The 18746-nt window shown below is 36.5% G+C and overlaps 1 protein-coding gene across 4 annotated transcripts in view; it reads right to left on the bottom strand.

Moving 5' to 3' along the window:
* Positions 1–888: 888 nt before the first annotated feature.
* Positions 889–18746, bottom strand: part of LOC125039168 (tumor protein p73-like) — a 49684-nt gene continuing 31826 nt past the window's right edge. For 3 of the 4 annotated variants that reach the window (XM_047632933.1, XM_047632934.1, XM_047632935.1), the window contains 2 exons: positions 14045–14139; positions 889–2805 (listed from right to left, as the gene is read on the bottom strand). In XM_047632933.1, coding sequence (XP_047488889.1) covers positions 2151–2805; positions 14045–14139 — 750 coding nt within the window. In that variant the 3' untranslated portion in view covers positions 889–2150. Of the gene's footprint in view, positions 2806–11353; positions 12944–14044; positions 14140–18746 lie in introns of those variants that run through there. The other variant, XM_047632936.1, reaches the window with a different exon arrangement.

The raw sequence follows: 18746 nt of genomic DNA, 5'->3' as shown, positions 1-18746 counted from the left end.
TCACATAGTTTCTTTTGACAAGGTTGATTAAATAGCCAAATTAGATATTTTCCATAAAAAAAAACATTCAATGCATAACCATCATCTCTTCATTAAGGGAAAAACGTATTACCGGTTCTTAGATATTACAGATAAGCATGGACAACAGAAAGGATGGAGACATATGGGCAAGACAACTAAGGACCTATGACCAGGACAGCTGGTTACATTATCAAACTATAAACAAGATAAAAATGTAAAATGCATTAGGCTCTTGTACATGAGCTACACCCTACCTTTCAAATAGCCCTCTCAAGAGAATATCACTTGTTGAGTATATCAACTTTTTGTACTGTAGACAATGGTCTTGTCTCCAATATGATATGTAGCATAAAGGTATTTATAGCCAGGTAAGGTAAGTAAATTAAGCTGAGCACTATGAAGAAGCACTTAAGTATGTATAACTGTTTGACTGATGACCCTCTATATCACTAGAAGTTAAGTCAGTTTTAGTAGATACTTTTCAAGTCAAGTTTACACTAAAAATTATGTAAATGGAACAAAGCGATTCACTGTTGAATATGTGGCATAGTTTACAGCTGCAGATATGATAGTGCAGAAGTCTGGCTTCAGTAAAATTATTTTTGCTACACTGCCATACTATCTTCCTTCAGCATGCAAAGTAATTCAAGTTAATGTCTCAGGTACTACAAAACTGCAAATATGTTGGTACAGAACTGGCATGTGTAAAACAGACATTACAATTGTGAGCTAAATCTAACTCACTCTGTCTGTCTGTCCCAGACAAAGTGCATTACTCTTGCAGATATTCTAAAACCTGGACTAAAATCAGCTAAACTTTGAAAACCACAAGAGTTCATGACCATTTAAGTAAAGAAATAAATCATAGATTATCTTGTCTTTATTGCCTAAACAACAGTGAAACTAATATCCATAACAAAACTTATCTATTAGCTATAATAAGAATAACTAAAAAATAACCCCTTATGTATGAACACATCATTCAACAGCATAAATACAGAAGATAGAAAAAGTGACATTATAGAAAATTAAAAATATTTCACTTACTATTCACTTCATGTAACATGTTAAGGCACTATGGATTCAAAATTCATGATGGTAATAAGGCATCATAGTTTTGACTGGTGAGAAACAAAGAAAGAATGAGAGAGAGAGAGAGAGAGAGAGAGAGAGAGAGAGAGAGAGAGAGAGAGAGAGAGAGAGAGAGAGAGAGAGAGAGAGAGAGAGAGAGAGTTAAAACTAGGTAAAGAAGAAAACAGAATGGGACAAGACTGCCATAAATTAAAAAATATCTAATAAAATTAGGCACTCAAGTCCACTAAATTGCACACTCAAATTGGTCTATCAGATACAAAAAAAAACTTGCTTGCAAATGTCTAAGATCATAAAGCATAAAAAATAGCAAAAAATAGCATTTTACAAGCAAAATTGCATGTAAAATGAAACTGCAAAACCATCATAGTAATAATAATAATAATGATACTACTCTTACTACTTATAATAACAATACTAACATTAATAGGGTAATTATAATGAAATCATAATGAAAAATAATGACACCATTATGTAGAAATATGCCCTGAGATATAGTGAAAATACAACAGTTATTTCAGGATAACACAGAAGGGAAATATGGCAGAGCCGAACACTGTCCTTTCACATACATTCCGTTCATTTGCTTATTATAAGCAGCACATAATTTGTATCATCCATATTATAAATAATTTCATTTCACATTTTCTTATTTCTTCAAGTAATATTTCCTGAAGTCTTCCTTTGGTCAACACATTCTTAGTCTCTACACTCTTATCAAGGTAGGCTATTTCACTCTTTCACTTGGGAGTTTGTATTTTGTACACATTTCTGTAGTCTTCTATTGAATCTATACAGCACATTTTCTATAGAGTCACATACCATTTTTATTGCCATTTCTGGCAAAAAAATGTTCAAAGTGATTTTTGGAAAGAAATCTGTTTCTGTGGGCCTGACTTATTTTTTCTGCGAAATGCTCAACCACAGAAAACACATATTTCTGCATTTTTCACTGAAAGATCAGTGGACAACCTGACACCACGATCCACCACCGGGACAAGATTTCACTAAGGAAGTCACTTCACATGCAGCATTGTTCATCTGTACGACTTTTCTTTTGCAAATCCCTCAGCCAATACATTAGCTGCTAAAAGTTCAGGGCTGCCTGGTGATGACTGTTCTCTAAATACATGTTCCACAGATTCCGTCTTAGTTAATGTATCTTCCTTTAGAACATAACTCTGAGCTCGTGCATCTCTATATATTGCAAGGGGAGGAGTGCCAGCCATCTTAAAGGCTGGAGCTGACTGTGCTCTCCTTAAAGCTCCTTGGCTGTACTGTGACACCTGGACAACTGGTACATGCTTTGACAAGTTTACCAAGCCTGCATGGGCATGATACTGAGCAGCTTGTGATGACAAAGAGGACACTATGGTAATGGGTGAAGCAGTCATCATCTCACCCTGCTGTGGCTTATGTGCAGCAAGAGTACTGGAAAAGTCTGCTCCATTTCTGTCACTTTCCAAGACCATGAGTTTCATGGTTGTAGCTGGTTTGAGAGCAATAGATGAAGACTGGAGCTGACCTGGAGAACTGCTTGTAGACTTATCGACAGAGGCGTCTCCAGGGTCCTCCTCATATACCAACTGCAAGGGAGAGTCTTCATCCGAGTCCCACTGACTAGCACTGTCTGCCCCTGGTTTTGGGAATGATCTGTCCAGGTTCTCTATTCCATTCTGTCTGATATCCAAGCTGAAAAGAGATATTTAATAATTCAATAACAACACCTGTAATTTTTTATCCATGATCATTATTACAGAAAGTGAGTGAGTGAGTGAATGAGAGAGAATGAATGAATGAATGAATGAATGAATGAGAGAGAGAGAGAGAGAGAGAGAGAGAGAGAGAGAGAGAGAGAGAGAGAGAGAGAGAGAGAGAGAGAGAGAGAGAGAGAGAGAGAGAGAGAGAGAGAGAGAGACAACAGAGAAAAAAAAAAAGGGAAAGGGAGTCAAAAAGAGGAAGAGAGAAAGAAAGAGAACGAGAGAAAAAAGAAAGAAAGAAAGAGAACTAGACAAGTCTGATTTTCAAACATATTTGCAAATCTCTAAAACTTAAGTACTGAGAGAAAGAATTTCTCCCCTAGTAAGAAAAGTTGTCATAATAATTACAGAGAGAGAGAGAGAATGTGTGTGTGTGTGTGTGTGTGTGTGTGTGTGTGTGTGTGTGTGTGTGTGTGTGTGTGTGTGTGTGTGTGTGTGTGTGTGCGCGTGTGTGTGTGCGCGTGTGTGTGCGCGTGTGTGTGTGCGTGTGCGTGTGCGTGTGCACGTGTGTGCATGTACAAGTGTATGCACTTTTGGTCTCTCTCTCTCTCTCTCTCTCTCTCTCTCTCTCTCTCTCTCTCTCTCTCTCTCTCTCTCTCTCTCTCTCTCTCTCTCTCTCTCTCTCTATATATATATATATATATGTATATATATATGCCAAAACTTAAATATCTTTTTGATAGATATTTTGATTTTCAGGGATATGTTCTTCAACTGATACAATCTATTTAAATTCATCAGATGTTTTCTTTACAATATCTTAAATATTGCTTGTTGTATTATATTATTCTTCAAACTTTGTTATGGGTTACCCTTTACTCTGCAGAATGTCTCTAGTACATCTATTTAGTTTTCAAAACTCAAACCATCTTATTGTCCAATGGGGGGGGGGGGGGGGGAGGCATTCCCTGACCTACAACTTCCCTAGCCTTGCTGGTTTTGTCAGGCAGACGTGCAAGGATGTCATACTGCAATCTGATTTTTCAGCCCAGTGGTTACTTGGCTGCATGTAGATGAGCCAAAGGCAACAGGAAACAACAGAGAGGTCTACACTGTTATACGATTAGAGAGATGCATGTAACTTACTAATATTAAATGTCAAATGACAACCAAATAGATATCTTTGCATAATCCCTTTTTTAGTGCCTGCAGCAAGTGAGGGAATCACTATTTTTGTGCACAGGAAAGTGGTGATATACAGGTGGGGAGGAAGGAACACACTACTATTTAATCCCTAACTAAAGTACACAAATGTCAGTAATGTATCACAGCGATATTTCTTTAGTTGGAACACAAATGATCTCAAAATGGCACCACAATACTTGGGCTTAAATTTTTGGAATGGATCCTTCATCAATGTCAGCGAGTCGGTCAGAACTCTCAGCAGTGTCCCTTCAGACTGCTACTATTGTGACCAAATCTAAACAATAGCTCCATCAAAGAGGTACAAGTTCTTTTTTCATGCATGGAAATGGGTAATTCTTCTCCAATGGACAGATTTACAGAATATAAGAGTAAAAAGTCTTGCTTCTATGATAAAATTTTCTGCCTCGATCTCATTGTCGTCAGGCTGCCTAGGCATCCAGTTTCTTGTTTGATGTGGTAGCTGGGTACAAGGCGGAAGACTTGGTTTCTCCTTAGTTTTGTTCACTGCCAGTCTGACTCCTCTCTGCAACTGTATGACCTTCCCCTCTTTGGCAACTTCCTCAGAAGTGCCAGCCCTGTTTTCAAGTAAGTCTTGAATCTCCTCTCCCTAACCAGTTTTTGCTAATCTACTGACATTATCTCTGCCAGGACTCTAATTGTTCCGCTTAGAACTATAATACCATTAGAAATTAGGGATCATCTTGGTCCTGCAGTCGGGTCCCTTGGTGAAGTGGACTGACACAGTGACCAGCCACAATAGCATGCAGAAACAACCTCAAGTATTCTACAGCACAGGTAAAAAACCTTTCTAATGCCAAGAGTTGTGCAACCAGACCAAGCTGCTATTAGTAAAGCCTGTCAGCTTGGTACCTAGTCACACTCCCAGAGCTCAGCAATTTCTGAAATTCATCTACATCCCTTGGTGCCCTTCTCTCCATGTTGTGATTAGCACCTAAAATCACCATCTTGTCATGTGGCTGAACCCTTGAGCTTGGTGCAAAGTCCTGTGACACTGCACAGTCACTGAACTTTACCTCTGATTATCTATGATGCTGTACCTAACATGAGCTAAAATGACTTCCTGTCGACCTGACCTCTACCTAGACAGTGTAGGCAGTGACAGCTTACCAAAAGACGGTCCTAGATGGAACTGGCTGGTCATAGACATCCTCTCCCAGCAATCTGTTGTTTCCCCTTGCCTGTGGTTTTCCCCAGTTTGTCATACTTCCAATATCAGTGCCAGTACATGTACCATCCCTCTGGTTATGCAAAGAGGGACTGTGGACACTGGTAGCAGTCTCCCTTTACGTACCATAGGCAAAGGCAGTACTTCTTGCGGTCTTATCAGGTCAGACCTTACATTTTGCTATGATAATGCATCTACTGGCATCATAGCAGAAAACCAGTTTCCTGTTGTCTGATCCACAAAAACTTCTGAAGAAAATTTCTCACTTCTGGTGTCTCTTTTAATAGTGTAGTAAATAGACCTGGTTTATGTAAACTCTTTTTAGAGTGACTGAGTGGGTGAGTTCTCACTGTTCTGGCTGGGTGTTACTCATTATGTGGTGTTCTATGAGGGAGCCATAAAGGCAGTCCTTGTGTTGCTGCTACTTGGTTGAGTGCTCTGGAAACTGGGAGCCTATGTTCCAATCAGAGAGCTGCAAGGTGTCCATGTCAACTATTCAAGTCTCGACAGTAAGTCACAAGAAGTGCCTGCTGGTGAGAGAGCAAGGGCAAGGCCACTGGACCTGGTGTGACCCAAACTGCAGAGCCGAGTTGTGCAGGTTGTGGGTCTTGGCTACTACAATATTTATTTATTTAATTATCTATTGAAAATTTTCTGCTACATCAAAATCTAAGGTCATTAGAGGTGTATTCAAAATATAGCGATAGCATGAGGCTTGGGGGCAGAGCCCCCAAGTAGGAAAGTGCTATATGACATCAAATTTCATATGACACTATGGTAAAGTATAATAGCAAAAAAGGTTAGGAATGAGTTAATGATTAGGGTAAAGTTTCAGGTTGAACAGTACTAGAGAGTAGTATGGTAGTGAAAAGGTTGAGAGGGGGAGCTGATGGGGTATAGTATTAGCATAAAAAAAAACTTTGTAAAGCTACTGATTGAGTACTAACACTATTGGAGTCACATAACTGTGCCTATATAGCATGCAAGCATAAAGTAGCTTCCGATGTCATGGTAAGTATACATACATTCCAAAAGTTGGAGCCACCCTTGCCATTACAAGTATGAATGCTATTCAATTCCATTAGATCAACTAAGGGTGAATACCATCCTGATGATTTTTAAATAATATACAAAATTCAGTTGCATCAGGTACAAGAGAGAGGTGTCACAGAAGCAACAGGAAATGCTAGATATTTCAAATTGGTAGTTACAAAGAGAGCAAGGTCACATTCATGTGATAGAAGAGAGAAAATGTGACAAAAGTGAAAAAAGACAGGTTTGGTAATAAAACTGCTCCTTCAGTCTATATATATATATATATATATATATATATATATTTTTTTAAATATTAGGTATACAAATTATAATACACATTGAAGAAGTTTCTATCAATGTGTACAGTTTATTTCTATATTTGGACACTTTCAAGCCCCATAACAGTATTACTAGAATCTGAAAACATTCTTCGGTGGTGTGGTCCTTTACTGGAACAAAGATTTGACTGTCCCTCAATAATAAACTTAATTTACATAACTTTATTGGTTTCATATTTTCTGTAATAATTATTTTCTTGATTCACTTGTCATTTGATCTTACTGCTGGAACTTTCATCTGATGTAATCAATATTTTTTAGTATTTCATCTAATGGTTAAGACTTGTTTATCCCGTATATCCTTTGTTTCACTTGCTTATTCTATTATTTCCTCCAAGCATTTTCTGATCTTCTCATGAAGCTTTTTGTTTTCATCTTTTAACAAGTAAATAGGTTCATGTTTTGAGGATTTTGTAGGTAAAATCTATTGCAAATTGATAGAGGAAAGGAAATGAGCATCAACCTCTTACATATCATCAGTGAGCAATTACATGGAGCAAAAGACCAATTTAAGGCACTGCCATCCACAATATGTCTCATATATGTACATATATATATCATATATATACATATATATATATATATATATATATATATATATATATATACACACATATATGTATATACATATATGTATATATACACATATATACATATATATACACACACATATGTATACATATACACATACACACATACATGTATATATACATATATATATGTTTATTTGTATATATGTATATATGTATATATATAAGTATATATAAAAGTATATATATGTATATATGTATATATATACATATATACAATATATATATGTATATATATGTATTAATATACATATATATACATATATGTATATATACATGTATGTACATATATAGACTTATATATATATACTTACATATATATATATATATATATATATATATATATATAAAAACATACATACATACAGCTTTCAGCTTTATTCACTTCGAGGTGAGTGGATGCGAGCTGGACTCCTTCTGCCAAGATATGGAAAATGTCCCTCATTTATGCAGCAGCTCCTTCCTAGGCAGTTCTTGTTTCTGCAGACTGGAGTGTTGGATTTATCCAGCTTTGAGAAGGTGAGTCACTGGGCTTGCTCAAGGGGGAGATGTAGGTCACCTGGAGATCCTTGGGTAAACCAGGCTCAGGAGTGGAATGTGCAAAGTGGCTGCTTTCTGTGATAAGGTAGACTCAGAAGGACTGTGACTGGAAGCCCCAGATGTGTGTACAGCACCACCTTCTGGATCTTGTTTATATCACTCAGACATGTAGAGATGACATGAGAGATAGACTTAAGGCAGATAATGAAAGTGGACTTGGCTTTCAGCTTTATTCACTTCAATGTGAATGGATGTGAGCCTGGATTCCTTCTGCCAAGGTAAGGAAAATGTCCCCCTTTTATTCAGGGGCTCCTTTCTGGGCGGTGCTTGCTTCTGCAGACTGAAGAGTCAGATTTATCCAGCTTTGACAAGGGGAGGTGAGTTGCTGGGCTTGCTCAAGGGAGAGATGTAAGTCACCTGGAAGGTCCTTGGGTAAACCAGGCTCAGGAGTGGAAGGTACGAAGTGGTTGCTTCCTGTGATAAGGTAAACTCAGGAAGGCACAGCCTTTGTTCCAGATATTGTAAATAATATGTATAAATGTACATATGTATAAACATACAAAAATACAAAATACAAACATACAAACATACAAACATACAAACACACATACACACACACACATATAAATATATACACATACATATATATATATATATATATATATATATATATATACATACAAACACACACATATATACATATATATATATATACATACATATATATATATATATATATATATATATATATATATATATGTATGTATATGTATATATATGTATATATGTGTGTGTTTGTATGTATATATATATATATATACATACATAAACACACACACACACACACACACACACACACACACACACACACACACACACACACACACACACACACACACACACACACATATAAATTATATATAAATTATACACACACATACATTTATTTATATACACACATACAGATGGGTACACTTGCATCGGGCAGGGTTGAAGCTTGAGCCATCGGGCACCACCTGGTATTTATATATTCATATATTTATTTATTTATTCATTTTTATTTATATATATATATATACATATATTCATATATATGTATATTCATATATATATATATATATATATATATATATATATATATATATATACACACACACATATATATACATACATATATACATATATATACATACATATATACATATATATACATACATATATACTTATATATACACATACATATAAATACATATGTATACATACATATATATACACATATGTATACATACATATATATACACATATGTATACATACATATATATACATATGTATACATATATATATATATATATGTATATATATATATATATATATATCATATATGTTGTATATAATATATATATATATATTCATATATATATATTGCATATAAATAAATATATATAAAATTGTTGATTGACGGCCTTACCACTTGCTGGGAAACCTTATGGATGCTTTAGACTGAGATGAGTGAATCTTCCATATACCTGATTCAGCCTTAAGTCTGCTGCATTAAGGTCCTATCTACTGAAAGGAACAAGGCATGGCAGACTTTACCCATTTATTGGGCAAAGACAGGCATATAGCCTTATTGACCTGAGGCACCGGTGATTGTCAAGCAATGCTCGATTATGTGGACAGAGGATTAACTGTCAAAAATATTCTTTGTTTACCTATAATCTTTTCAGCATCTCGACTTTCTTTAAGAAAATACACTTCCAGCTTTAATTTCCTTTTCTTATCTGTGAATATTGTTTAGAAATAGAATTGGAAAAAAAGAGAAATAAGAAATATAAAAACACATCCCGATTTTTCTCTCTTTTAACACAGTTTTCAATTCCTGCAAGACCTGCTTGGTCTTATCATGTCTAAAACATTTTTTTTTTTTTTTTTTTATGCCTTTTATTACTTCTTTCTTTACTTACCATTTTCACTTACAGATAATTTTCTTCACATTGATTAGCTGTTAAGTAATTTTCTATCCTTTACCTTACTTATTTTTTTCTATGTACCTAGCCATAGTATTATATTGCCTATTTTTCCTTTACTCTTGGTGTAAGTAGTAGTAGTAATAGTTTTAACAACAGCAGTAGCAATAACAGCAGCAGTGGCAATAACAATAGAAGTAGCAATAGCAACATCAATAGTAGTAGTAGAAGTAGAAGTAGAAGTAGTAGAAGTAGAAGTAGAAGTAGAAGTAGTAGAAGTAGAAGTAGAAGTAGAAGTAGTTGTAGTTGTAGTTGTAGTGGTACTAGTAGTAGTAGTAGTAGTAGTAGTAAGAGTACTAATAGTATTAGAGTACTACTAATAGTAGATTAGTATAGTAGTAGTAGTAGTAGTAGTAGTAGTAGTAGTAGTAGTAGTAGTATCAGCAGCAGCAGCAGTAGTAGTATTAATGAAAATGAAAATGATTACTCATGAAGACAAATATCATAATCATGCTATAGGGTATTCTGATAACTGGAGAATAGAAAGTTTGAAACAATGCTGTTCTTTGGTCAGTTCTTATTTTTACAGATATATATATATATATATATATATATATATATATATATATATATATATATATATTTGTGTATATAAATTCCTCAAACTAAAAATAAACACTTTCGATAAACTGACTTTTGTACCAAGATAAGGAGAAATTCACTCCAAAGATGTAAGTTTTTAAAAGTAATTCAAATTCGAGTGTACAGGTTTATAAAGTGACGAGCTGCATTTGAAGTAATCACAGACATGCAGGTGTTCCCAATCAAAAAGGTTACTCTGAACTTAATGTGCAATGTTGCCAATTACACAAACTCGGTTTTCTTTATTCTGCACAGAATTAGCATTTGTCCTTTCCATTGCTTACATCTAGCACAAGTACATTACATGGCTATTCAAGCTTGGAAGTTTATTTTCAGATATATCTGGTCTCCATTGGTCACTCTATTTTGGAATGTATAATATCACGTTGGCATTATTCCTAAAATGTTATACGATCTCAGATTTCCTTTTGTTGATGACTGAGAAAATATTAGAAAATTATGTATTGGCAGCACAACTAAAAGCTGGGAACTAGAGCCAAGCGAGCCAATGACCACTCCAGAGTGAGAAGACGTGACAAGGCCTACCCACTCTAAAAATGGAAAATGATGACATGGCTTAAAGAAAAACAACTGCAACTAGTAGTAGTAATAGTAGTAATAGTAGTTCTAGGTATAGTAGTAGTAGTAATCACAGCATAAATTAAGGTACGTGTGTGCAAAAGCGTTCTCAAAACAGTTGCCTGTAACTATGTTAACAAATATTTCTTTAATTAATTTATAAAATTAAACATTGATATGTTTAAATTAAGGCACTACAATTAGGAGATAGAAATGCATTAATGTGAATACATCAATGTTTATGTTATAGATAAAACTTTAAATTAACAAAATATTTAATAAATGTATTTTTGTGCAATGAAGCTGAAAACACCTTTGGATGCGCATATTGGCAAAAACATTTTAAAAAAAAATAAGTGATAATGAACATCATCAGCAGTATCAATGATAATAATAATAATGATAATAACAGAAGCTAATTAGGATAATAATGATAGGAAAGATAATGGTGACAATACCAATAGTATATTACCATTTTAATCATTATTACTCATACTATATCATTATTATCATTCATATTATCTCTATCACAATATCATCATCATTATTATGGTTAACATTATAGTTGCTATTAATGTCAACTAAAGCCATCACTGCTGGGTTGGAGTCCTCAAGTGGCAAGTGCCAGCTGATGTTCCTTCGAAGGTCAGTCATTTGCGTCTGGTAGCCAAAGTGACACCCCCCACCCAATGCATAACTCATAGCACTTGTATCCATCAGCCACAGCCAAGCTTTGTGTTCACCCAGCTATCAGACTTAAGTGAACAGACTAAAACAGAGTACTATAGTACTCTGTTTTACCTACATAAAATCTATAAACTTTGTGTCGAGTATGTCTGGTATTTTTCTTTTCTTTTCTTTTTTACTTGTGTATTAAAGTTTTTATATTATCATTTCCAAGGTGGGTTTCTATTTGTTATTACAGCAAAGGGACAAGAGAGCGAGAAAAGGAAAAAGGGAAAGGAGAGATGAAAAAAGAAAAAGGTTATTAAAAACAATAACGAAACTCTCTTTTATTTAGTTTTTAAATTAAGTAGGATTATATAGAAAAAAAAATAAAAAAAATCAACAACTCTAAAACCAGATTATACTTTCTCATTTTTTCCCTAAAATAGATCTCTTGAAATATTTTCTTTTTCAAATATTCTCTAAAATATAGCCAGTATGTCTTACATTGAGAATGACTGTTGCTCCCTTAGTATGAGAATTTCCATCTGTGGCACTTAATTGCAACAGTTTTCCTGTAGCAAGTGTAACTTGTCAAATAAAAAACTTAATGCATATAAAAATCTGTATCCTGCCCACAATGTATATTGCTGGGCTTTAACCTTATTCCCTTTCCCATATCTTTTGATCAATTCATATTTTGTTATCAAGGTCAAAAGGGGCAAATTAGATAGCAAATCAATCTATAAAAGCTCCTATGACTCAGAGGAACTCAAGCAACTTCCACCCTTTTATTCAGGGTACATCTGGCTTTTTCTGCACCGGTTATGGGAAAGAGGCAAAGGCAATGCCGATATGGTACAAAGTCTAGGCAAGATACAGAAAACCAGAGCAGGGGAGGAAGGGAGGAGGAAGGGGGGAGGGGACACTGGGAACCAAAAACTATAGAGATCTCATCTTCAGCACCGATGCGTAGCCATAGTATGCCCTTACAGACTATTATCTCATGTTATGAAAATCTTTGGCAAATGGAATTTAGTCAGTATGGTTTCATAATTCATAAAAAAGTTCCTACTCATGTTTAGGAAAGGTTTTGGACTATCAAGATCGTTGGTATCTATCTTAAGACAACAAGCTATTCATATTCTCATCATGCATTCCTATGATCAAGAACCAAAAAATCCCTTAAGTAAGCAAGTAAGTTTTTTTTGCAACCTATCAATGGCATAGTTTTGTACATCTCATTTCTACTATTGTCTTTTCTTTTTTAGTGACAAGGAGCAATTGTGGGCTCCATCCATGAAGTTGAGTAGAGTGAGGCACTCAAACAAAAAGGAATATGAGAGCCAGCCCCCTGAGGCCGAGCCTTCCAGAGTCTACCTGCAAAATAAGATACATACATGCATGTATGTAGCAAAACAAAAAAAGAAACAGATGTGATTGGCATGTGGGTGACAGGTCTAACCCTGTCACTCATATGCCAATCAGACACAGCTATTAATATACTGCCCCAACTATCTCACTCTGCCTGGGTGTATACATATATGTATGAATGTAAAAAATACATATGAATATACATAGCTTGCTCTCACAATCCCTCTCTTGGTGTGTGTGTGTGTGTGTGTGTGTGTGTGTGTGTGTGTGTGTGTGTGTGTGTGTGTGTGTGTGTGTGTGTGTGTGTGTGTGTGTGTGTGTGTGTGTGTGTGTGTGTGTGTGTGTGTGTGTGTGTGTGTGTGTGTGTGTGTGTGTGTGTGTGTGTGTGTGTGTGTGTGTGTGTGTGTGTGTGTGCGTGTGTGGTGTGCGTGTAGGTGTGCGTGTAGGTGTGCGTGTAGGTGTGCGTGTAGGTGTGCGTGTAGGTGTGCGTGTAGGTGTGCGTGTAGGTGTGCGTGTGGGTGTGTGTGTGTGTGTGTGTGTGTGTGTGTGTGTGTGTGTGTGTGTGTGTGTGTGTGTGCGTGTGCGTGTAGGTGTGCGTGTAGGTGTGCGTGTAGGTGTGCATATAGGTGTGTGTGCATGTAGGTGTGTGTGCATGTAGGTGTGTGTGCATGTAGGTGTGTGTGCATGTAGGTGTGTGTGTGTGTGTGTGTGTGTGTGTGTGTGTGTGTGTGTGTGTGTGTGTGTGTGTGTGTGTGTAGGTGTGTGTGTGTGTAGGTGTGTGTGTGTGTAGGTGTGTGTGGGTGTGTGTGGGTGTGTGTGTGTAGGTGTGTGTGTGTAGGTGTGTGTGTGTAGGTGTGCGTGTGTAGGTGTGCGTGTGTAGGTGTGCGTGTGTAGGTGTGGGTGTGTAGGTGTGGGTGTGTAGGTGTGGGTGTGTAGGTGTGGGTGTGTAGGTGTGGGTGTGTAGGTGTGTAGGTGTGTAGGTGTGTAGGTGTGTAGGTGTGTGTGTGTGTGTGTGTGTGTGTGTGTGTGTGTGTGTGTGTGTGTGTGTGTGTGTGTGTGTGTGTGTGTGTGTGTGTGTGTGTGTGTACAGAACAACAATCCACTAACCTGCTCTCAGGATTTCTGTCAGAGTATTCAGGATGGGATTTATTGTAGGCATCAACCACCCCCATCAGCAGTTCATACAGCTTACGATTTTTCACCTGGAAGCACATATACGTCATTAACAACTCAATTTCAAAACCCTCAGTCCTATTATATAATCTGAATTATCAATTACAACATTCCTCAAAGTTTCTCTTCATAAGTTTGCTTTATATCCAAACTGCAAGTGTCTACTGGGTCTCTGAGATTTGGAATGTATTTCTGAGAGAGAGAGAGAGAGAGAGAGAGAGAGAGAGAGAGAGAGAGAGAGAGAGAGAGAGAGAGAGAGAGAGAGAGAGAGAGAGAGAGAGAGAACATCTTACACATAAACTAAATCACAGAGTAACAAATTCATAAGAAGCACACTTCCCTAAAATAAGGAGGGGCATGCCAAAATCACTAAAGCTGTCAGCGTATATCTAAACACAGGGCTTACCTTTTTACACCAAACCACTCAGTCATTTCCAGACCTAGCCCCTACCCATGATGGCTGCATCCACAGGTGGGAAACAGATAAATACATATTTACATCCACAAATTTACTGTCTCCATAATGTTAAGCAAATGAATTTAGCAGGCAGACTGGAAATGCAAGATAAAAGCACCAGTGAAGAGGAACTTCTTTACTCATGGGTTTACCAGCCTGGGATCATCAACTGCACAAATTACACAATTCACTGAATGGCTGCAACAAATTAATTTTGAGTTTATCAACCAATACAGCTTTGTTAAACAAACAAACAAAAAGTGATAGGGTATACTCAATTCTCAGTTATTGCTGTGAACCTGTAACTCTAGTTTACATGATCAGCCTCGATGTGTCAACTACTCAGATTGTCATATAACGCTCTGTCATTGTGCCTTTCTTGAAGAATGACAAGCAAAAGGGAAATACTGAAGCAATGGGAGTAGCAGCCTCGTACATAACTGCATACAATCTCTCGTTTCATAAGCACCAGATTTTTTAAAATAAAAGAAAATTTTGTTGTCAATAAAACCACTTTTATTCTTGTACAAAGAGTATAGCATACCACATTATCGATATGGACATAATCAGGCTACTACAGGTTCAATCTATCAACTAAAATAAACATCATGCATCTCTGTATATGCAAAAACATTCAAATCATGTTCTGGATATAAGTGATACATAAAGAAATCATATTGTTTTGTTAGCATGGCACATGTGATGCACCTGAAATAGGCCTAGGAGACAAGCCTAACCAGCTGTTTATACTCCCTAAAATGGAGAATGGAGGCAAATACACCCAAATTCACAAAGAAATCAAAAGAAAAGAAAAAAGAAAGATGTCTGTGGATGCACTATTTGAATATATTTAGAATTTTGACATTAACTAATTGAGCATAACCTTTTAAAATTAGACAGGCTGTTTTCCCCTTTTACACTGTCAAAGAGAGTTATGGAATAAGAGAGTGTAATTGTGGTACTAAATGGCAAGATTCTTATAACAATAACCCCCCCAAAACAAATCTCTCTGGATTAATTATAAAAGACACTCCTGGTGACTCTTTTTACGCGTAGATGAAGGTATTACACCCCAAACAACCACCTCCACTACTCAATAACATTCCATTTCTTTTGCCTTTTTCTTATTAGCACTTTTTGAAATTGTTACTGTCTGATAAATGTAAAAAGTAGTTTTCACAATGTGTGGCAAACAACCCCATATACTTTGTACCTCCTTTCCTTAGTACCCTTCAAAGAAAACAACATTTGTCTAGTCTATCTTGTGTTTTTCAGTTGGTGTTTTACTTTTCATGCAAACAGATACATGATTTGTTCCTTTATTGCTCACTATCTCTGGCTATATATCTATCCATTATTAAAGCAGCATTAATTTTTTTGATGCTTCATTGTTCAGTAACTATGTGGTCTATTGGATTGATTTCAAATAGAATTACAGCTTTGGATAATATCCTAGTAACTTCTGATGCTTTTCTTCATTAACCGGCTTGGTTTCACTTATTATTCTCATGACCCTATTGAATATCTAACATATATCCACTACATATCTGCAACATTTATGAGAGACATGGGCAATAATCCTGTGTGTGTGTAGACAAGACTTGTCTACCTCAAGATCCCCATAAAAAACAAGATACTTTTCTGGCCTTAACATTCACTAGAATGAATTTCCTAGCCTATCCCAACACTTCTTGTATATCATAATTGTAGAAATGTAAAAACAGCAATGAATTTATCAAGGAATTTTGCTTTGCCAGGGTGTAATCATACTGCTAGCTGGGGCATGTTAAAAATGGCAATTAATAATAATTTCTGACTCAATTTGAGTAATTTTGTTTGCTTTCTCTCAATTTTATTTTTTAAATTTTAAAATGCATTTCTCATACATCACTGATAATACTAATACCAGCATATACCATAAAAAAAAAATTAGTACAGGAGTTTCTATTTATGTTGAAATATGGGGTAAAGGTTTAGCAAGATTTATAGCCAAATATGCCAGAGATCAGCCTATGCTAACAGCTTGGTACTGTTCCAGATGCCAGGTGTTGGCAGATATGCCAATGGCAATGTTTTAGCACTCACACCTGAAGGTGTTGGCAATTACCAAATAGTCTTTGGATGCATTTTGAGAAGTTACAGTAGGACTAAGAGGGTTGGGGGAAGGTGATTGTGAAGCAGTGGAGGGATGCAGTCTAAGTAGAATTTTTTTGAGGAATGCCCTTGGGACAAGCTCCCTGTGGAAGAAATTTCAGAACAATGCACAACACTTCACCTTTGCTGCCATCTGGATGCAGCCTTAACCCCTTGGTGACGGGTGAAGAAAACTATGCCACATTTCGAGCGGTTTATTATGACGTCTAGAGACGTGACCCGTCGTGAAGGGGTTAATGATGTGGGAGACCTAGACAGTTTTCTCATGTTGGAGATGTGGGCAACAGCAGAGGAGATGAACCAACATCCACCCTCCTCACGTGAAGTCACTGTACAAAATGACTATCTTGGAACTATGGGTCTAGCTTGGCCTATCGAGGAACTGTGGGCCTAGATTGGTCTACAGATACTTCTATGACAATGAAGCCTCATGTGCCAAGAGGACAAGAAAATCAACATCTTGTCAAGCATTCACAGCCATGACAAGTTTAAGCTACTGCCCAACTACTGAAGGGAAGTCCACACAAAAACTATCTTCATGGTTGACTAGAACAATGGAATGAAGGGTGTGGACCTCTTAAATTTACTTGCACAGTTATATCTGGTGATGAGGAAATCAAACAAATATAACAATATTAATTTTCAACCTACTGGATATGGCTGTTTAACACAGAACATTATGGTGACCCAACTTGATTTCAGGTTGTAAGTTATTGGCAAGCTCCTGAGACAGGTGTGGCAGCATCGGAAGAGGAGCATACAAGTGTCTGCTACCCCCACTGCCTTCCAGTTGGTATAAGTGATGCACTCCACCAAATGGCCATATACTTGCCCTTAACCCAGGGAAGAAGTATCAGCACTGCCATCGCTGCAGCAACACAGGGCCATAAGAAAGACCTGACACAGGTGTTTTTTTCCATTCTCTGGAAGCAATGCTCAAATTCTATGGATTCCAATTACTGTTCATACAGACAGGATGAATAGTAGAATGAAAAGAGAAAGAAAATTCATCCACACACCATTCTAATTTGGGAATTGTGTCTATTCCTCACACAACCAAACCAGTCTTTCTTATCAAATCTTATACAAAGAAAGAGAAAGAGAAAGAAAGAGAGAGAAAGAGAGAAAATTCATATGAGGAGGGGTCATGTGATGAATAAAAAGTGGTAGAAACCTTTTTAAAGCCCAAAAATCTCACTGATGTAGACTAGTGTGGCCATTGCTCCCTTAGACCTTGTGAGACAATGTGTGTGCCTATCCAAGGACCTCTAGCCACACACAACAATTTTGTTGCAAAGAGACGGGTCTAAGTGTATTCAGGCACCATGGAGTCAATTAGTAGACGATTGTGAGATTACATGATTCCCCTATTTCTTGAATTTGCAGGATTTTTATTCTGAAAATATTAATATCAACTCCAAAAATCCAGTTGCTTCATAGCAATCATAAAGCCAAAAATGTGGGCATTAGGCTTATGTGAGTAGCTGCTCTACTGGGTGTGTGGCTTGTAGGACAGGTACACGCGAACACTTATGCAGTGACAAGACTATGCCTCCTATTTGCAATGTTATTTTCTCTTTTTATGCATAAGCCTTTTTAGCTTTTTTGGCATTTTCCAGTGTCCATATTCATCCAGATGGTAACAGACAGACTCCATATCTCTCTTGGTAGTCTACAACTCAGCGTAAGAAAAATAAAACTATTTAACATTTTGTTATTTGTGTAATTTTTTGTATTTTCCTGTAACATTAAAGTTTCTCTAATACAACCTGTGCCAATGCTGAGCATGGAAATGGCATCCTCCATGGAGCCGGTGCTCTTCCAGTCGTGGGTCATGTACATACTCCATACTCGTTTTTAACCCCTTAGTGACAGGTGAAGAAAACTAAAAAAAAATAAATAAATAAATAAATAAATAAATAAATAAATAAACTCTACGCTCTGGAGATCAATGGCAACACACTGACTTTGAGTGCGGTAGTTTGGTACATCAAGGCGAATCACTGGCTCGAAGCGCTTTGGCGC

The sequence above is a fragment of the Penaeus chinensis genome, chromosome 26, assembly GCF_019202785.1.
Source record: "Penaeus chinensis breed Huanghai No. 1 chromosome 26, ASM1920278v2, whole genome shotgun sequence".
NCBI classification, from domain to species: Eukaryota; Metazoa; Arthropoda; class Malacostraca; order Decapoda; family Penaeidae; genus Penaeus; species Penaeus chinensis.
Note: the sequence above shows the minus strand (reverse complement) of the source record. Positions and strands in the feature narration are given on the sequence as shown.